General features: G+C 41.6%; 1 protein-coding gene across 2 annotated transcripts in view; it reads left to right on the top strand.

Moving 5' to 3' along the window:
- Nucleotides 1-2,009: 2,009 nt before the first annotated feature.
- Nucleotides 2,010-20,884, top strand: part of FAM135A (family with sequence similarity 135 member A) — a 79,544-nt gene continuing 60,669 nt past the window's right edge. Inside the window, exons 1-3 of one of the 2 annotated variants that reach the window (XM_036379563.2) lie at nt 2,010-2,408; nt 16,961-17,040; nt 20,701-20,821. In XM_036379563.2, the coding sequence (XP_036235456.1) occupies nt 20,745-20,821 (77 nt within the window). In that variant the 5' untranslated portion in view covers nt 2,010-2,408; nt 16,961-17,040; nt 20,701-20,744. The remainder of the gene's footprint in view (nt 2,409-16,960; nt 17,041-20,700; nt 20,822-20,884) is intronic. The other variant, XM_036379564.2, reaches the window with a different exon arrangement.

Raw genomic sequence — 20,884 nt, 5'->3', positions numbered from 1 at the left:
ACTGAGTGAGCTGCTGTTGAACAAGGTTGTCTTCATTCAGGGCTGTGAGATCATCCCTCTTTACAGGGACAAACAGGGAGGCAGCAGAAAGCACATGGGATATGTGTGGGATGTCGGTGGACCCCGTCCCCAGTACTCACTGCCACACACAAAAGAGGGACAAGGTTGGCAGCTGGGCTGATTGATGATACATCTTTACAAGTGGATTTTTGTGAGGGATGAAATTAGATTTCTCTAATGGCAGTTCTGCCATTTACAGGAACAAGCTGCCAGTTTTCTGCTCATATTGGTGGACAATACAGTTACCAAGAAATGCTTCCTCCATCTAACGGGAAAGAAGCCTGCAAGATATATTCTCCTAATAGCAGAAGTCCAGCCAAGGTTAAGGAGAGATAAAATAACAAAAAAACTACAAGCCAGACAAGAATTTATCTGTGCAGATATATAAAAGTCCATCCAAACTGCCAGGCCAGCTTCTGGACTATTCAATAATCAGAACATCTTCAATAAAATCTGGCTTTTGAGATCCACAGGCATTATCTGGTGCTGAGCATCTTTTAGTACAAAGCTGCTGAATTTCTGAGGCAGGTCTGAGGTGTGTTTAGGCCTGGTGAGACCTTGTGTCAGTCATGCACAACTACTCCAGTATTTTTTTGGTTGTTGGAACTGACTCTGTGGGACCACAAAGCAGTTACTAAAGCCTATCCCAAAATAACCAAGGACAAAACCAAAAAAGGCAGCCACTGATAGTTTCAAAACTGCCTTTTTAAAAAGCATTGAGACATTCACATGCTCCTGACAAAACAGATGCAAGTTTCATTTAAATCATTAATCTCCCATGAACTGAAATCTCTTCACAAAAATTAAATATCCAAATAGCCATGGGGTCAGCCTGCAGTAAATTTCTGCCAGCAGTACAATCTCAATCACATTTAACAGAAACAAAAGGTGCTGAGAACTCACAAGGATGTCTCACAAAGCTGGTTTTGGTACTTCATGGCAATCAGCTTCTCATCCGTCATTTGTCCCAACCCAGCATCAATCTGGCTCCTTGCCTTCACAGTCAAATTTCTGTTTGCATGTCTGGATGCTAAATCAATTTGTGACAAAAATATTGAAAGAATTCTATGCAAACACTAACATAAAATTTAACATTGCTGCCACCTGACTTGACTGAAAGACCCCTTTAATTAAAAGCAAATTGCCTGCATTCCAATTCATCTCTCTGCAAAACACCTACAGGATGAGGCATTGAGAAAGAAGCACACACTGGGAGTCTGAAAAACTATTTTTTAATACAAGTTTTCTTTACATCCAAGATTTTTTTTTCAGATTAAGGCAGGCACATAGAAGGGGAAGAAGAATAGGATTTTTCTTCAGACAAACAATCATTCTGTTTGCAGTAGTTCTCTGAACAAACTAATTTTCAAGCTACATGTCGCACTTGTTAACGAGATAGTAGTACCCAGCATCCCTCCTCCTCAACGTTAAAGACTACCAGTTTTATTAGTGCCGTTTACAGCCGATTTACTGCTATTTTGGTATCACGTACTGATAAAAAGGCTTACTATAGAAACGAGAACTTTTTCTCAATAAAGGCTCATTACCTCCAGTCCTGCACCGGCTGGCAGGTGCCCCACAGCCCGGCCCGCCCCGCCGCTGCCCCCCACCACCCGAGGAGCCCTTTCCCCGGGGGCCGCTCTCTGCTCCGTGCCCAGGCCGGGACAGCGGGCACGGGGAAGGCAGCGCTGGCGGCAGAGGGCACAGGGCAGGCCTCTCCCGCCACAGCGTGCGCCGCGAAGGGCTCTCTGGAGCGGGCCGCGGGGGGAAAGCAGCGAGGGCTGAGCCCTGCGCGGGTCGCGTCCCTCCCGCCCCGGGGCTCTCCCGGCCCTTGGGGGCCGCCCCAACCGACCCCGCGGAGCCGCGGGAGGGGCCCGAGCCGCGGCCCGGCCCGGCCCGGCCCGGCGGCAGGGGGAGCACGAGCGCCAGCCGGGCGCATCGCGGGGACAGCGGGGGCTCCCGCCGCCAGCAGCGGCCGCCGCGGGAGCCGCACGGGAGACTCCTCGGAGCCGGAGCGAGGAGGCGCGGAAATCCCGGCGCGGGAGCCGAGGATGCGGCCGCTACCACCGGCCTCTGCTTAGCCGCCGGCGCAGCCCTCCCGGCGGCGGCTCCGGCACCCGCCGCCCCTCGGCGCCGGGCAGCAGGAAGCGGCGCTCGGCCGGCTCCCAGCGCCCCCCCCTCCCTCCCCGCCCAGCGCAGAGCGGGCGCCGGCGGCACGGGCCGTCGCGGGAGCAGCAAGCGCTGGCGTCGGATGCCTGCGCTACGCCATCCCGGTGCTGCCGCGGCCTGGACTCCGCGGGAAGCACGGGCGATCGGCGGGCAGCGGCGGCCTCTCCTTTGTGTCCCAGGTCGGTGCCGGGGAGCGGCGAGGGGGTGCAGGGTGGTCGGGCAGAGCGGCGGGACCGTGTCCGTCCCCTCCCGGAGGGGTAGGGCAGGCGGGCACCCCTCCGTGGCCGGCCTGTCTCTGGGGCCGCGGGCATGACGGGCGGAGGACTTGTTTGTGTCGGTCTGACCCCCCGCTCCCCGGCAGGAAAACTCGGGGAGCCTTTCCGCAGCCCGACCGGGTGGGCGGCGAGGTGGGGCGGGGGCTCGGCCGCCTCCGCCGCGGGCTGGGGACTCTTTCCGAGCCCCCGGTCGGGGACGGCTCGCGGCCCTCGGGAGCGGCTCGTGGCCGGAGAAGTTTCTGCCCAGGCAGCGTTTCGCCGCCGCTGTTGATTGTTTATCGCTCCGAGGCGGCGCCGAAAATAGGTCAGAAATAATGTCTCGCTCGTCCCCGCCGCGAAGTGTCCGAGGGCCGGCCGTGGTACTAGGAGCTGCTGGAGGCAATGGTGCTTTTCCCCTCCTTCCTTTCCTGAGACATACGGGACCCTCACAGGGTTTGAAACAGAGTCGAGGGGGCGAGGAGGGGGCGTTAATTTTTTTCTTATTTATTTATTTATTTTAAATGTTGGTTTCTGCGTGCAGTGTGGAAAGTTGCTGGCCGAGCGTTAGGAATAGCTCCCAGCTATTTCCTGGTGCGCGGAGGGCGGCACTGGCGGCTCCCGCCTCCCGGTGCGAGCGGGAACAGCCCGTGCCCCTCGGAGCGCCGGCGGAGCGGGGCAGGGCTGCCCTGCCTTCCGCAGATGCTCCTCAGCCCCGCTGCCGACCCTGGGATCTCGGCAGCGCCCAGTTAACCTCGGGGCGCGCTCGGCAGGATTTGCATGATCAGTAAGCGCTCTGGTGGAAATAGTGTTCGTTTCTTGTATTATTTCAAGCAAAAATTCGAACAGAACCAATTTGAAAGCTTTATTTGATAACTATGCATTGCAAATATACTGCTTGGAAGAGACGTTGCGTAGTGTAACAGATTTTTCAAAAATTGTAATTGGGGGATTTACAATGATGTTGATACTATACCCAAGGAGATATTTGTGCTGATGTGTTTAAACCCACTTCCCCTTTCTCCTGGTTACAGAGAATTTTGCTGACTGAAACATAAATAAGCTACTATTTGAGATCTTACGTTTTATCAAGTAGAGTGGACATAAATGCCTATTTTGTTTTACTGGGTTTTACTTTTTTTTTTAAGTGGTTCTTTCAACTTGCTTAATGTCTTATAAATAGGCAAAGCCTGAGGTAAATTCCACATGCACCACCTTTTGGTTTACTTGCCTGATAGCAAGTAGCAGATGCTGCAGAATCTGTATTACTCTGGAAGGGAAGGCATTACATTTTCATCCATTAAATAACTCCAACTTAGCAGTTTGACTGTGAAGATAAAATTGCTTGGCCCTTGCTGAGGGATAAATAGCACAGCCCAAACCCAGTTCAATAAATCTCTGGTTTGCTGGAACATTACGGCTTTTTTACAACGAGAGAATTCTGGATTTGTGGAGGAACAAATTAGGTACTCCAGCATAGGTTCTGTTCAACAGTTCATTAGAACTGAATTGTTTTGTAGGAAGTGGACAATAATCTGGGCTCTGGCTGTATCTTTGCAAGTACTTTAAATGAGTGAAAGACAGAGTTGTGATCTTGTTCTGTTTCTTCCATATGACTGTACCAGTAGTGACAGTCTGAGTACCTGCATTTGGTATGTCAGAGCACAGCTATAAATCTTAGTCTGCATTTTCCTTGGGTGGACCAATTGTTTTCTTTTTCCCCCCTGTAAGTGGCATAAGTCAATTCTTAAGCTTTCCTTTGGCAATTGATAAAGTCAGACAATACAAATTTGAACTCATTCTTTGGAGTGGTTTAAATATCCCTTGTGTGAAATACAATCCTACACTACTGTTGAGAGTTGACTGATATGTGAAAATACTGGTTTTGGACTTAAATTAGCCCTTTATTAATAAAACTGATTTGTTACCTTCAATTCAAATTATGGTCAATTTGACTGGCCTGTATAAGGTTTGGCATGAATAGTAATCAGTAATAGTAAAGTGCACACAGCAACCAAATTCTGTCTTCAAAACTGTGATTTTGAAAATGTGCCAGACAAACCAACACAGTTGTTGATTCAATTTGATCCAGTGCGATAGAATTTACTTTTGTTTTGAGCTAAGCAAAACCTCAAAAATAACACATTGGGCTCTGTTCAGATTTCAGAAGAGCTAAGCCCTTGCATCTCTTCTGAAGCCCCAGTGATGATGTGATGCTGTTACCTGACACTGCAGTCTTGTGGTTTTAGCGTTTCCCTTGGCAGCCCATGAGGTTCAAAGCTCAGTTCCAGGACTGTCTCTGGTGCTTTTTTCTCACAAATATAGAATTAATGAATTCAGTTCCTAAGCAGGGGGAGATGTGAAAACTGAGATCCGTTGCTCACTCTGACATTCCTTGTTGACTTTGCTAGTCAGTTATCTGCTGAGAAAGACACTGTCAAGTTCTAGTGGACTTGGTTGTGGTTTTGAGATATGATAAGCACTCTTTGACAGGATGTTTCTATCAGGATCTCGTTCTCACCAGGTTACAATCTGGCGTTTTGGTGCTCTCTTGCTGGAAGTGATTAGAAGGGGATATGAATGCCATAGCCATCTGTCTGCCTGGGGAGGTGCACAGGAAAGCAAATCCTGGCAGAGGAACGAGGCAGATTACTTTGAGTGGCAAGGTTTTGAACTACTGCAGGTAAAGGTTTGGGAGCCCTTTATGAACTCTGACTCTTGCACTGTTTTTTCCTTGAAGAGAACCTGGTTGCCTGCACCAGCCTAGGAGGCAGGTACCCAAATGTTTATTAATGTAATGCTGAGAGTACTGGTGCCTGTGACTCTCTCTTGGACCGGTTGCTGTCCCAAATAAATTTGAAAGTTAACTCAGTACCAAAGATGGACCTCAGTGTGAGAATCAACAATCAAGGGTTGTGAATTCTTGTTACTGTTGACCTTGTTTCAGTGTTTGAAGTTGTTATTGTGATAAAGACTGATGTTACTCATCCTTGCTTGGTAACTGTTTCATCTTGTACTTTGTGTTTTCTGTCTTGAAGTCTTTTTTGTTCTTTTTCATCTCCCAGTCCCTACACACTATAGGACAGTCTTGGCAGAATATACTCTCTTGCTAGCCAGGGTGGAAGAGTTGCAGTTTTATTGTGTGGGTTTTCCTCTTCCCCTTTTTCTCTGTTTGGAAAAATACAGTCTCACTAGTGCTTTGTTTTCATGACAGGAAAGATGAGTGGCACCTGGGTGTTGACTAGCCTTTGTCCCTGATGGATATTTGTTTTGACAGCCTGTTTTTGTATGTCAGTTACCTCTGACAGGCTGTTGCTCAGAGAACCCGTAGCCTAAATGAGTACTACTGTGTCAAGTACCAGCACATGAATTTATTTTGGTTAGCTAAGACCATAGCTCAGAGTTTCTTGAATTATTAATTATTTAATTTTGCATTCAGTATTCCTCCTAATGAACAAGCATGGAAGGTGTGATTTTTTTTTTTTTTTTTTTTTTTGTTGTTAATTAAAAGTTTGTTTATTTTGCAATCTTCAAAACTTTTATAAGTTCCTATATCCTGGTGGTGCAGTTCAGTGGTTACAATGGTAGTGCTGGGTTGCCATTTGGACTTGATGATCTTTAAAGATCTCTTCCAACTTTGATGATTGCATTCTATGGTTCTGTAAGTCACAATCCTGCTGCTTTAAAACAGGAACGAGAGATTGGTGAAATCCACTCAAAAGTCACATTTTTGGTCCCTTTGAGCTTGTTACAATTATACAATGCTTCTGAAAAAATGCTAGTTTTATGTTTTTCTGCCCCAGCTAGGCAAAGCAGTAAAGTATGTCCTTACATTCTGTTAATATTAATGTGCCATGTGTTTTCTCCTTTGCAAGACAGGTGATTTTATGTTTGCTACACATCTGGTGATTTTGGCCTTCTCTAGCATTTTGCTAAGCACCTTTTGAACACATTAATTTGTTGGATACATGTCATTAAGTATTGTGTGTAGAAAAATAAGTTACTGTAGAAGTAGGAACATAATTAAATATTTATGCTTTTGTTTATAGCAAAAGCAGTTGGTATTTAGTAATGTGTTGCTGATATTTGTAAAAGTCTGTTGTACAAACCGTCTTCCTCGAAGAACAATGTGTGGAACTTTTGTGGTAACAAGAGTATGCAACAAAGAGTATACAAGAAAAAAATCTGAAAGGGAGGAAATAAGTTTGCCATAGTTTTGGGTCAGGAAGAAGTCAGGTGAGCAAATTGTGTTTACTTCTAGCAGGAAATTTGTGACAGCATTGTTCTTGGAAAGAACAGACAGAGAAATAGGAAACAGAATCAAATCTCACAGAGCTCAACTTACAAGTGGAACAGGAGTTGAAAATGCTAATGCAAATTGAAATTGCATCAATTCTGTTTTTTATTAGATCGTTTCAGTGCTTTTTTTATAATGGATTTTCTGTAGAGGTTTTGAAATTGGAACATTTTTGATGCGAAGAATTTTGAACTTTATATTGTGCAAGCAATTTTGTTGGAAACAAGATAAAAAGTTTCACCAGTATTTCTTACTAAAACTAAATAAAACATGCCTACATTTAAGAATTACAAGTCTTGTATCAGAAAGAAAGGAAAGCATACAGATTTTGCTGTATTTAGCTTTCTAGTGAAAAGTTATAAATTTGTTAGCTCTAAAACTATAGAATTATACATATATATTTGTACATATGTGTGCATATGGTTTGCTGAATCTCATTTGTGAAATAAATCACAAACCTGTACACACCATACCTCCAAATTAAGAAGAAATCTATAGCATTCAGCAGTTAATTTTGCAGGAGGATTTACACTTGACCTCTGACATTTTGAAATAACAAACTGACTTGTTCTCCAGATGCAAGTCTGCTTACTATAATCACAACCTGTTCACGTGCTGTGACCTCATGAATTAATCCATGTTACTGACAATGCCATAGGTCACTCATTACCTGTTGCATAAAGGATGTTGAGAGATAATGCTTTCTTGTGCTTTCTAGCTATAAAATAAACTGAATTCCCCCTGATTTTTCTAAAGTTAATAAGAAAGGTTTCCCTTTCAGTTTTCATGTTAGAATGGCCTGCAGTACATTTTCTGTCTTCTTTCTATTGAAATTTACAAGGAAAATGTTGTTGTATTTGTGCTTCTGTAGAAGAAGCTGTACTTTCTCCCCAGGCTGCCAATTCTGTTATCACTTGATTATTTTTCTGCATAATGATTGTGTATTTCCATGTAAAAAATCAGTCTAAACAATGTAATTAATGCTCCTGAGTTTTAGTAGTTGCATATAAGCTTTTAAACTTAATTATACTTGCTTTTCTGTCTATTTATATGTGGCCCATCTAGCTTTCTATAAATGCATATATATGTTTTTAAAAGATTTTCTGGGTAAATTCTGAGGTTATAGCTATCAGATGATTCAAGAGCTGATGTTTTCTGGCACCTCTGACCTTCAGTCCCTGACTGCAGTGAAAAATTCCAGATTGAAACATGCCAAGGTATTGAAGATATTTGAAGTACTGAAACAAGAAACCATAGATAGTAGAAGACATATTTTACTGCTTTACATGTAAAACAGCTTAGAGGAAAAAAATCTTTTAATGAGTGAGGTCAATATTAGATCTGAATGTGGAAGTCAGGACCTAGATCTCCACATTTGTGGCCATTCTTTCATGCTGGGCTTCTTTTTCTTATGAAGGCCCTTGTTGCTGGGGCAGAAGGTTACCTGTTATTAATTTTATTTTGCATGTCCTTAAGAGACAACCTGTGGAAGGTGCATTGTGTATCTGTGAAATTGGTTTGAGTGCTAGCTAATGCTACTAGTATTTGAGCTGAATTTGAGTCTGTGACTCGAAGCTCTAACAGATGTTACCTGCCTTTTGATGGAAATGTGTAACAGCTGATGAGTTTAGCTAGAATGATGAATTTTCATTGCCAGTCACTTTGCTCTTCTCAGGTAGGAGAGGAAGGAACAATAACCTTTTGAAAACCAACTAGCCGTGCTATCAGCAGGGTAGGGAAAGCCTCTGATGATTTTGTTCCTAGTTGTTGGGCCTTTTTTTCCCTGAATATTTGTGCTGTGTTTAAGGGGTGGTACTTGTTCTAGTTGTAGCAAATTTGAAAGCAGCATGTGAGGGATTTAATGATTACAAAACGTTAGTACAAGAATTTCTAACTAAACATGACAAGTAAATTGTAGCAGAAAAGGAGTGAACAAAAATTGTTCCATACAAAACACTGTCAAAAATTGTTTAAGTAGCATTGGTGATGGTTCAAGCTAATTCAGAAAACAGTTTTCTGATTTGTTTTGATGTAACCCTGCAAGTCTACCCATTGAAGTTGCTAAAGGTGATAATTAGATTTGTTTTGTTTCCAATGTGCTATTTTGGAAACAGAGTCTTGCCATTTTAGGTTTGTGTCAGTGTTTTTAGCAACTTATAACACGTCAGCATTGTTCTGTTAGTGAAATGCCATGTGGGGAGCCGAGGTAAGAGCGCATGAAGCCTTCAAGCTACAACATAAACAAAAGCAGATCTTGAAACTGAATTTGTTAATGCTGCTCTACTTGCCTGTTTCATGGGGACTCTTTAGTAAGATATTCTGGCAGTGCAGTGGGGGAGGAGCAATGCCAGCGCTCTGAGGAAGGGTTGCAGCCTTTGGAGCTCAGATGGAGCAGGCTGTGCTGACTGGGGCAGCCCTGTCGCTCTCTTCCTCCATGACAGGGAGCAGAAGAGCCCTTCTTCAGCAAAAATGGTGCCTGTCTCCAGACACCAGATGTGTTGGCTGGTTTCTCTGCAGGCAGAGCATGTTTTTGGACCTTTTGGGACAAAACTGCTGGAAGCTGCTCAGCTTTCCATCCTTCAGTGCCTCCTTCTGGAAGGAGATGGCCTGGGGTGCCAAGGAGGGTTCCTAGGTGAGATGTTGCCTCCCTGGGAAACCAGGCCTGTGAGCAGAGAGCAGAACTTGTCCTGTGGGGCAGGGGGAGGTGAGACTGAGCTGCTGCTTGGGCTCTGGGGTTGTGTCCACCCATGGAAGAAGTGGGGCAGGGATAGGGCGTTACTGTCCAGCTTTTGAGGTGAATCAAAGAAAGGAATGAAGGGTAAAAATACCACCTCAGGAATGGCTGTGAGAAGGGGCAGTTTCTTTCACCCTGCTACTGAGACCCCTTTGCTTTGCTGTGCCAAGGCTGTGGCTTATGGAGGCTGAGGGACAACTGGCCAGGGAAGCGCTGTGCTGTGCTGTGCTGTGCTGTGCTGCTGCGCACTTCCCTTCCCCGTGCTCCATGGCACTGCTATTTGTGGAGCTGTGCTTTGAAACCGGATAAGGAAGTGATCTGATCAAGCCCTGCAAAAATAGATTATTCTAAAATGGTAACTAATTAATTGTAAAGTGCTGTCCCACGAGCACTGTGTTGGCAGTGTTGAGGGGGCGATTGTATTGATGCTGTGAAGATGTGAATGAGCACCTGAGGCAGAAACTTCTGAAGCTGTTTCTAGTGTAGAAGACTCAGTGTAGTTTCCTGAACAAAGTTGGCGTAAATTCTTGCTATGCCCTCACTCACTTCTTCAGGGTTAGATGTTAATATAGGCATACTCTGAGATAGATCAGTGCAGCTGTTTGTGGAATCATGCTGTATTTAAATTAGTGAAATGTTGCTGTTTAAATTAAAAATGAAAAAAGCTAACCAACTGCCCCCCATAACCCCCAGTATCTTACAAAGTAACCTTCAAAATATCTGTAAAGGTTTGGTTTGGTGCTGTGGGGCTTTTTGCCTCCCACAACTGCTAGCACAATTGCAGAGATGGCTGTTTGTGGCGTGGGTGCAAGCAAGTCTGCAAGGGTAGCAAAGGATTTAACTGTAAAAGGATTTAAATTAAAGACTTTGCTACTGATATATAATGTGCTGTTTTCTCAGGGTGCTTACTGGCATCCAATCTTCTTATAGTGTGCATGTTAAGATCTGCTCAGTTTGTTCAAGCTACCATCTCAGCTGTCCACCAGTGCTGATCAGTGTTATCTTTACTTGACACTTGTTTCTTTAAAGATTTTTTTTGCCTGAGCTTTTCTCAATAAAAAAGCACACACAGTACTCTGCATATTGTGTTTAGTCCCTTCTCTTCTAAACAGTGAAAAAAGTAGAAAATGATTAAATTTTATTGCATTTTTTTTCTTGGGAGTGGGAAGTGTGGGTTGGTTGGTTTTATTTGTTTGTGGGGTTTTTGTTTGATTTTTGTTGGTTTTGTTTGTTTGCTTGGGTGGTGTATTTGTTTGTTTGTTTGTTTTCTGTTAGGTCAGATCTGTTTTGCTCCAGGCTTCAGTGGCAGAAAAAAAGAGTGTGGAACATTAAGGACAGAGCATTAAAATCTTGTGCTTGGCTGGTTTGGGTAATAACTAAGTGAATTTATTAGTTTAGATATGTTTCAGCTTGGTGCTCTTTGATTTGGAAGTGCACAATTCAAGCTGCTGGAGGTGCCACCTGAGGTTGCAGAGAAAAGTATTTCTTCCTCATCTGGTCAGTATGAAGATAAGTGAGCATCAAGAGAGCTTAAAGCCTTGGGCCAAATTGACATGTGGGTGTTTGTTTGCTACAATATGTTTTTGAAAAGCTTTAATGCACGTTCTGAAATACTTCTTATGACCTCATTAGGTCATGGCTTGCAGTGGCAGTCTGCTAAATTGTCCTTCAACTTTGCACATGTATCATTCTACCAGAACTAAATTGCACTTTGTACTAGAATAATATGGATTTGACTGTAAAATTAGTGCATGTTTTGTGTAGCAGAATGGTTACAGACAGAGTCTTAGAAGAGGGGTCAATTGAAGAGAGGGTCTGACACACTTCAGTGTCAGAAAATCATTAACAAAGGAAGAACAAAACAAGAATATATTACTTTTTTCAGGTGAGTATTGAATAAAAACTATGGGTAGATGTTATAAGATGTTAAAAACATCTATAAGATGTTAAAAATAAGTGTTTTATGTTTCCAGTTTTTAGGGGCGTTTTTTTGCACTGAAGATCAAAGAGTTAAACTTTTAACCTAAATTTATGTGTTATAATGCTTACCTCAATTTGTTTGTTAAAACGGTAGGAAACTGGAAACCAAACCCCAGGGAAATCAGCAATGGTGTGGCCAGCAGGACCAGGGAAGTGATTGTCCCTCTGTACTCAGCACTGGTGAGGCTGCATCTGGAATCCCGTGCCCAGTTCTGGGCCCCTCACTACAAGGCAAACATTGAGATGCTGGAGCGAGTCCAGAGGAGGGCAGCAGCGCTGGTGAAGGGTCTGGAGCACAAGTCCTGTGGGGAGCTGGGGGTGTTTATCCTGGAGAAAAGGAGGCTCAGGGAAGACCTTATCACTCCCTACAACTACCTGGAGGGTGTAGCAAGATGGGCGTTGGTCTCTTTTCCCGAGTAATAAGTGATAGAATGAGAGAAAATGGCTTTAAATTGTGTCAGGGAAAGTTTAGATAGGAAAACTTCTTCACTGAAAAAGTTGTCAAACACTGTAAAGGAGTGCCTTAAGACAGTGGTGAGATCACCATCCCTAAATGTGTTTAAAGAAGTGTGGAGTTGGCACTTGAGGACATGGTCTTGTGGTAGAGATAGCAGTGTTTGGTTAAAGGTTGAACTTGATGATTTTAGAAGTCTTCTCCAACTTTAATGATTTTGTGATTCTGTGAAAAAAGTGAAGTCAGGATTATGTTTTTAAAGATGTAGTAGATATCCCCAAATCAGCTGCCTTTATATTGGGTTATTAACATTAGGTGTTGAAAAATAAAATAGCTTTCGATACAGTACTCCTGTGTATTTCTGAAAGAAATGATATTTGTAAGAATGCCCTGTCAGAGTCACTGTTTTTCTTTGTTGGCTGATCCAGCCTTATCACCACCAATGCTATTACTGTAGGAACTACCAAGGAAGTGGTTTTGTGACCACTGATCCTGGATCAGATTTACTGTCAGATTATCCCCTAATGTAGCTTCGATCAGGCAGCCAAGCTATCACATTTCTTAAGTTAATAAGAGTATGCAATATATCATTTGTGCTAACTTAATGCCTACTGTGGGAGGAAATACAGTAACTATTTGGCATAAAGCCTTCCAATACAAAATCAACCTGTCAAATCTAAACTGGATTTACTGTCTTGTCAAAGAATGACCTCAGAGCAGGTATTGGAGCAATGACTCAACTCTGTAAATTGTGCTGTTTTATTTACAGATGACAATAATACAGAATTATTACCTATTAAAATAATTTTTGATCGTATGGCGTTAGATGTATTTTTCATTTCTCTTGAAACCAAGGGTTTATTTTTTTGAAAACAAGTTTACTTGTGGTGGGAGAGAAGTTGCAGCTTTCTTTTGGAGACTTTTGATTCATAAAATATGGCAGAGTAATGACATTAACAGTCATTGGAGACATTTTAATGCCAAATTCATCCATATGAAAGCTATTTTTTATTTAATGACATTGTTGGGACATGAATTCAAAGAGAGAGAGCTTTCTTCCTTTGTGTAAGTAGGAAAATGAAGTGAGTTTTAAGTACACTTAGATAGACCCTTAAGGTATTGTGAAGAACCTATTCCACTGGACGGAATCAAATTATTTTAGTAAGCTTCCCTCTCCTACTTTATTAATTCTTATCTGATACATCCTTCATAAATTCAGTTGTTTATAAGATGGTGAATGTATTAGGCTATGCAATTTGGGTTTTTTTAGAGCCAAAATACTACAGTCTGCAATTTATTGGGGTTTTTTCCCATTTACTGTAAAATCCTTATATGATTTTTATGTAAAGTTCCAAAAGACTTTGGTTGATTGTTTAGTATAAGCACTTCATTTTGGTTTTTCCTTATAATGCTCCTTTGAATAGGTTAGGAAAAGATCGATTGTGAGTTCATTAATGGAAAATGATAAGGAAAGCAAGTATTTAATTTACAGACTTATTTCTACATTTGCAGAACTACATAACTACATTACTGCTGCTATAGTCAGAGGTATTTATTTTCATCGCTGTTGTTGAGGTAGCTCAGCTTTACTGCTGATTTTCATGGTCCACTCTCCATGGTTCTTGGCATGAGTATGTGGAAGTTCATTTTTCTCACTCAGCCAATGTGTGGGATCAAAGTGGTACAAGGTGGCTGGCATAATGTAGTAGCACATATCCTGAACTGCTACTGGTTATCATCAAAACGCTCCATTCTAGTTGTTTCTGACTCAAAAGCAGTCACATTTGTGCAAGTTATTTCATACCCCTTTAATAATTTTTAAAATGTGGGGTTTATTTTTATGGGAGGTCTTTGTAAAAGGCAAATAAAGCATTCAGTTTGGTTTGTTCATGTTCTGTTTCCATTTTTCTGTGCAAATTACTGTTGAAACCATTGCTCAATTCATTTTAATGAGAAAGAGGAGAAGGGATCTCAGAGATGATGCAGTTTTTGTTTAGCATAAATGGTTGGCTGAAGTTAGTGTCCATACTGGGAGGAAAAATACTGACATCTGTAAGCATGGGGTCTGTTTTGCAGAAGGGGTTTTTGTGGTGGAGGGAGAACACATCAATAAGAAAGAGAGCTTTTAACTGTGCTCCCACAGAACTTTTCTTGTTAAAGTTTTTAATGAGGAAGCTTAGAAATAACATGTCATTTGTCAAACAGACAAAGACCAATGCTAGGATAGAAAGGAATAAGCCTAATAAGTGTTCAAGATGAATTATTGTATCACATGTATGATCTATTAATAGGGGAGAAGAAAAGAAATAAATGCAACATCTTAATGACTTCTGTGCTCAGTGGGAATAATCAAGTTGTCAGCTCAAAGTAGTGACTATGTTGTTTTTATCAGTGTGCTGCATAAAGGATGAGATATTGGTGCTAAATTTAAAGCAAAAAGTATGAAAACTTGAATTTTAATGCCTGATTAATTTGGTTGTTTATCTAGCCCATTAAAATGTCATAGGTATCTTGCATTAGCTTTGTTAGAATCAAACCTTATGGTTGGCTGGGAAGTAGTCTAGTCTTAAAGAACTGGGTGTGAAGAAAATTGTAATAGTTGAGTTTTGCCCTGAGCCCATGAAAATTAGGTCGTTGTTTAACTATATGTGTAGTTATTTACTTCACATAGTTATGATAGCTGTGAAGCTTTAGAAAAAAGGTAATTAGGAAATCCTGATGTAAACCAGTCTGTTCTGATGTATTTTTCTAGTGGTGGTGACGCTGTCTTCTTAAAATTGGGATAGTGAATTGAATAAGGTATTCTCAATATTTCTGCATAAGGGTTTTTTTTGTTTGTTTGCTTGTTTTACGACATGATTATGCAATCCAAAATTCAAGTACCATTTCTTTTCTACACCCTCACCTTTTGAATTATGGAGGAGCAGGGTTTATTTCTAGTGCTGAGAAGCTCTAGTCTCAACCAGAACACTGTGATATTGAGTGCTGCACAGCTCTGAAAGGATTTCAAAGGACAGGGGAATTATGCTTGCAGTAGTCCAGGCTCTCTCTGCAGGGAATGCAGAGAGAAAGGTGAAATGATCAAAATAACAGACTGGTTCTTTGCAGCACCATGCTGAACTAGTACATGCAATGAATTATGCTTTTTCAGCCTCACAGTAATTAAAATAAAAGGTTATTAGCTTGGAAGAGTTTTAGATGTATGGATAGATGGGACATATTTCTAATCACATGCAGAAAAATTTGGCACATCTTCTGTATAGTCTTGCCAAAGTCTATGAGAACCCAGAGAAATTTAAATGAAAAACAGTGTCTAGGTTTCCAGTCAGATTGTGCTAGTGTGCACACTCTGAAAGCAGGCATTAGGAATAGCCTTGTTGGTCAGGTCAAGAACTTTGTTTCCACCACATTAAGTTTCAGCTGAAGGCAGTGTCCAAGAAACAGCTAAAATTGGAATTGAAGGCAGTTCTCAGGTGGGGGGGACAAACCTGTGAGTCATCAGCACAGAGATAGATGGTGGCTGAGTTTGTGTTGGCAGGTGCTGGATCTCTGAGCATACAGGAGAAGAGGACTGGTAAAAAAGCTCAGGAATGGTGGTGTACAAGGCTTCTACAACAACTTTGAAGAAAAATACTACTTGAATGTTAAATGAACACCTAGAAACAGACTGGAGCAAAATGAATGCTTTGTTCTATTTTAATTAGTAGGTTCTTTAGTTTTACTTTTGATTTCCACTGAATATAAAATACTAAATCTAAGGCTAGAAAAAATTCAGTTCCTCAGAATTTTGCATTTTTTTCTCTCTCTCTCTCTTTTAAAAAAAAGAACTCAGTCCTCTTTAAAAGAGAACTGGTATGACACAGGTTGTAATGCATTGTTAAACAAATGTAATAAATGTTGGTGCCGTATTTATGTGGCATTATGGCTTCAGGATTTTACTAGACTATCATTGAAAATTTGTGGTATCAAAGATGTAATACCAACATGACATGCACAAGTGAAATCTGTTTTTAAAAAATCCAGATAATGTTTTTTTGTGTTCTGCTTTCTCTGTTTTCTTCCCTCTGAAGCTAATGCAAAACCCGTTTAGTTTCACAGCTTGCCTGCACAAGCTGTGATAGATTTTGTCTTTGTATTTCTCTGAAATATACATACAGAAAGATGCAAAGTTCCTTTAAGAGGGTAGAACAAAGTGTTCTCTTTTCTGTGTCTTTGAAATCTAAAGGTCATCAGATAAAAAAGAGATTTTGCAATTTTTTATTGTATTTTTTAAGTACCCTAATGGTTTCAGAGTGCAGGAGAGATGAACTGCTTCTTAATAAACAGTTTAAAGTAGTGGTTTATCAGGAGCTCCAGGGAGAGTTTCAGCATATTAGGTGGTGTTGACCTACCTGCAGTGTTTGCTCTAAGAAAGTGGCTTCATGGTCTTCTCCTTGTCCCCTGAATTTTGGCTCCTGTGGAGAAGGGACATGAAATTTGCCAGGAGAATCTCATCAGACCTGTTCTTGTAAGTTGTCTCCTCCCTGGTGGCTGTGTAAGGCTGTGTGGGGGCTTGAGCTGTATTTGATGACTCAGGCCAGAATATCCTCCTACCTCTTTGGGGCTGTGTTGCTCCTGGAGAGCTGAGAGTTTCTCTGAAGACTGGGGAGGCTGTGGGTGGCTGGGGGTGTACCAGAGTCCTCTGGGAGCTTAGAATTCTGTGGTGAAGACAGTTTGGCTGGACATAGCAGTGTCAGCTTTGCCAGAGTATTGGCTTCATGAGAAGTTATATCTTTTACTTATTTTGTAAAAATACATATCAGACTGCTACACTTTAGGAGAGCTGAAAACTGCAGTGCAGGACCCAAGGTCAGACTGGAGAATGCTGGTAGGCAATTCTTGTGAGATTGTTGGAGAGGACATGATAAAGGTTGTTATTAGAATGCAGGAAAAGAGAACAAAGTACATAAGTACTGAAACATTCTAGAGATGTTGCTCTTAGTAAAACGTTTGTTGTTTGTTTGTTTGTTTTTCAGTTCAAGCAGTATGTTTTTGACAGCAGAGAACTGGAAGACTGGTTGATTGACATACTAAAATGGAGTATTTACCAGTGCAGGTAAGACATTCTTTGAACGCCTTTTTGCAGTTTCATTTCTTGTTTTTTTCATTTGCAAAAGTGTCGTTTTGCAGTTCCCAGTGCAAATAGCTAGATTAATGGCAGTGTTACACAATCATTTTTCTGGAAACAGAGCTGGTTTAGGAGGTTTCTGTATTTTCAGTTCACTCTCAGGTGCTCTGATGCAGCTGCTGTAAAGTAGCACTAAAATGATCGATTAAGGAAAAAAAACCAGAAACAAGAAACAAAAGAAACATCCTTTTTTTCCTTCAGACAAACATTAAAAATATGTTATCCTGTGATCCACTTTGTATTGTGGCCTCAGGAAAGATTAGTTTGTATAACTAAAGAAAGTGGTGAGATGATGTGGGGACAGCATGGACCAGCCAGGATATATAGGAGATTTTCCAACTTAGAAAAGTAAACCCTCAGAAGTATGAAGGAAAGGAAAGGTTTGGGCCTCAGTTTAGGATCAAGTGGCTTTAACTGACATTTTAACTATTGGAAATGTTAAGTCTCAGTGCTCTGAAGACTTTTGAATATAGAAATGCTGTTTGGATTGTAAAAGTTAAGTAGCTACTGAAAGTTTAGAACTCCCCTTTCTCATTTATGTATTAAGGTATTGTAATTTATTATCAGACCTTCTGGTATGGGTTTATATGCTGCATTAAACTCCATTTCTCATGTAGAGAGCTCCTAGTGAAGGATTCTTTTGTTTCTCAATGCAGTTGAATATCTTGGTTTCCAAATGCTAATGATGTGCTTTAAAATACATCAGTAAACCCATTAAATATTAAATTGAGTTGTGGACTTTTGTTGTAGATGAAGTTTGTGTTGTGCAGCTGTAAGTTTGACAGGAATCTATACAACATATACCTCTACAAGAGTTCAATTTTTTTGGTTGGCTTTTGTATGATTATTGTACAAGCTTAAGACATTGTCCAAGTTGAGTTTCTCCTTTAAAATACTTATTCACTGCATAACACTTTCTATTACATAGTTCACAGTACTATAACTGTTCTGTTCTAATTGTTTTCCTTTGCACTGGCATGAAAGACTTTGGCAGAAAAGTAGTGATGTGGTTTATGTCAGCCCAGGGCAGTAAATGTTCCCCTTCTTCCAGTTTAAGGTGCACGTGGAACACGCTGAAGCTCAACAAAGCAAAATCTATTCTCAGTGGTCAGCTGGGTACCTGCAGTACACAGCACTGCTTGCTGGATGTGCTGTTCTGTGAGCTGTGCCACAGTATTTCTTACTGGTTTTGCAGTTGGTACTGGAATAAGGCATAGACACTGTTTTTTCCAAATGCTGTTTGTAGTTGAGTAAGAGCCATGTTACTGGATTAAAATGCATGGTCTTGTGTCATGCAGGGCTGTGGTTGCTGGACCCTGTGCTTGGTTTGCAGGGAATAATTGCATTCCAGGCAGATTTTTAGTGAACTGGCTAGGAATGCTAAGTGAGCTCAATGGAGGAAGAAGGGAGGGAGTGGCCCCAGCTAGAGCCATACTATACCCAGTAGGAATACCACAAGTTCACTGGACAGTCCTTTTGGCAGTCATGCAAGATGTGGCTCTCTTAAGTTTTGGGTTTTTTTGTTGAATTAACTCATTCATAAAATGGACCTTTGAGCTTACTCATTTGGACTGGTTCTGGGTTTTCCTGATGGGGACTTGAGAGACTCTGATCAAGGCCCAACAGCAATCTCAGGAACAATCTTCCCTTAATGAAGGCAAACTGTTCAGGGAGTTAGCACCACTCATTGTGTCAGGACACCAGAGCCTTGTCATGTCTTCCTCTTGAGAATGTAGTTTCATCAAAATGCAAGTTGGGTGAGACTGCCCCATGACATCCTTAAAAAGATAAAGATCCTTTTGCTTTTCCTTGGGTGCTTTGAAGTGGCTTCCTTCTGAGTACTGGACAGTTTCATCCATAGTGCACAGAGTTTGTTGCCCAGCAGCCAGAGGTCACAGTGGATCTAGGATCTCTGGATCTCTGCTCTGTAGTAGGTCAGGTTTCATTTGCAGAATATACACTTGCATTTTGGTAGGTGATGCCCATGTGATAATGCAGTATTGCAGCCCCAGAGAATTACAGTGCAGAACATTTTGTATCTAGCTTTAGACCACAGAGGACATCCCTATACAGTACTACAGACAGAGCAGTGGAAGAGGGAATTGCTGCAAAGCCCTGAAGGCTGTCACTGTCAGTCCTAACACTACAAAACTGTAGCAAAACTTGTGGCATCCTTCAATTAGTCTCTTAAAGTCCTCTGATTGAAATTCAAATGATGACAAGATTTTTTTAGACAAGCTGGGTTAATAGCATCATCTAGATGCTGTAATTTTGATCTTGTGGCAAAGGCCCTTGATCCAAGTTCTTCATGTTGTCCTAATGCAGCAAAATTCCTCTTCCCCCGCCCCCCGTTACACCAATAATGTACTGTTCCTGTGTTTTTGTAAAGTCCATTCAGATTCCCTGTATTGGTTGTTAAACCAAGGTCAGAATTAATGTCTTGTTTAGAGTTTAAAATCTACACTTGTGTTACAGGGCTTGAAGTCTCACTTCCTCTAGAGTGAGTACAGAAAGGGAGGTCTTATCTTGAGTCATATTCTAAGACAATTTAGTTGGTAGGCTAGAGGTTGTGCCTGTAAATGTGACTTTGCTTTCAGTTGACTAATACCTGCTGCAGTCAGGACTTTTTTTTGCCACCTGCTCTGTTTCAGTCTCAGTACTGCCTGCTACATCACAAACACTCAAATGCATGTTGAAAATTTTAGAAACAAAAGAAGCCATAATCCATTCAAGCTCCAGACAATGTTTACTGCTTCTACATCAGAGCCAGAAAAATTGACTAATGTGTATGAAGTACAGCCTGCTCAAAGTTTTTTTTTGTTTGCTTAGTCCTCAAACCAGACAGTGCTTGCAGAAACTGGGAAGTTTGAAGACAAGTGTTAGTGGAAGGTGTAGTGTGTTTCATTAATCTAGTGTTGAAAGGAAACCAGCAGAATTTAGTAAAATCTGTAGGATTTAAATGTAGGTATCAGCAGGCAGTTGTAAAGTAGCAGGAACTTGCTAGTCTGTGACTGTGAAGATGACAGTGATAATTATCACTTTACTACTACAAAAAAAAATTGCTAAAAATAGGCATGTTGCCTTCCTTAGCTCCTGCCTTCCCCTGGAATCTCTCAGTCTAAAGCCTTACATGACCTGGTCAGATACTTTCTCTTTACTGTTTGGCTACAGTGTAATTCAGCCCTTGCTGTCCTCATGCCAGAGTTGAGGCTCTGCTGCCTGCATGGACGTTCTGCACCAACAAGGGCTGGAAGCAGCCCATGCTCTTTTTCTCCTTGTCAGAGAGTATTTTTCCCTCTCCAGCCAAGAACCCGAGCAGAGCTGCAGTCTGTAGGCACCAGTAAGTGCCAGGATTGTATTATGCTGACGGTGTGCTGCGATGCTTCTCTGGTAACACGTGATTCCTTCGCAAGAAAGGTAGAAGTTACTGTGAGCAGGATTTGGTACATCCTCTATTCTTGTTTACCTCAGAGCCTGCATATTTAAGGAAGCTGTGCAAAACTGTGCGTAAGCGTTGTCCTTTTTAGGACCAGATGTGCATTATCCCCAGCTTGTGTTCTAAATAGTTTGTTTTCTCTTTGTTTTCAGTAACTAAGGTGCTGACAAGTTTTGACTTCTTCATCCTCATAAACATGAGTGAAGTTCAGGCTATGGTAGAATTCTCCGTGGAGCTCCACAAATTCTTCAATGTGGATTTGTTTCAAAGAGGGTAGGTAGTATGTTCTTTTAAACTTTACTCCATTGGAAGTCTTGTTGGAAACACCTTAATGGG

This window comes from Molothrus ater, chromosome 3 (genome assembly GCF_012460135.2).
Source record: "Molothrus ater isolate BHLD 08-10-18 breed brown headed cowbird chromosome 3, BPBGC_Mater_1.1, whole genome shotgun sequence".
Lineage (NCBI taxonomy): Eukaryota > Metazoa > Chordata > Aves > Passeriformes > Icteridae > Molothrus > Molothrus ater.
The sequence above is the reverse complement of the archived record's forward strand: the minus strand, read 5'-3'. Positions and strand labels throughout refer to the sequence as shown.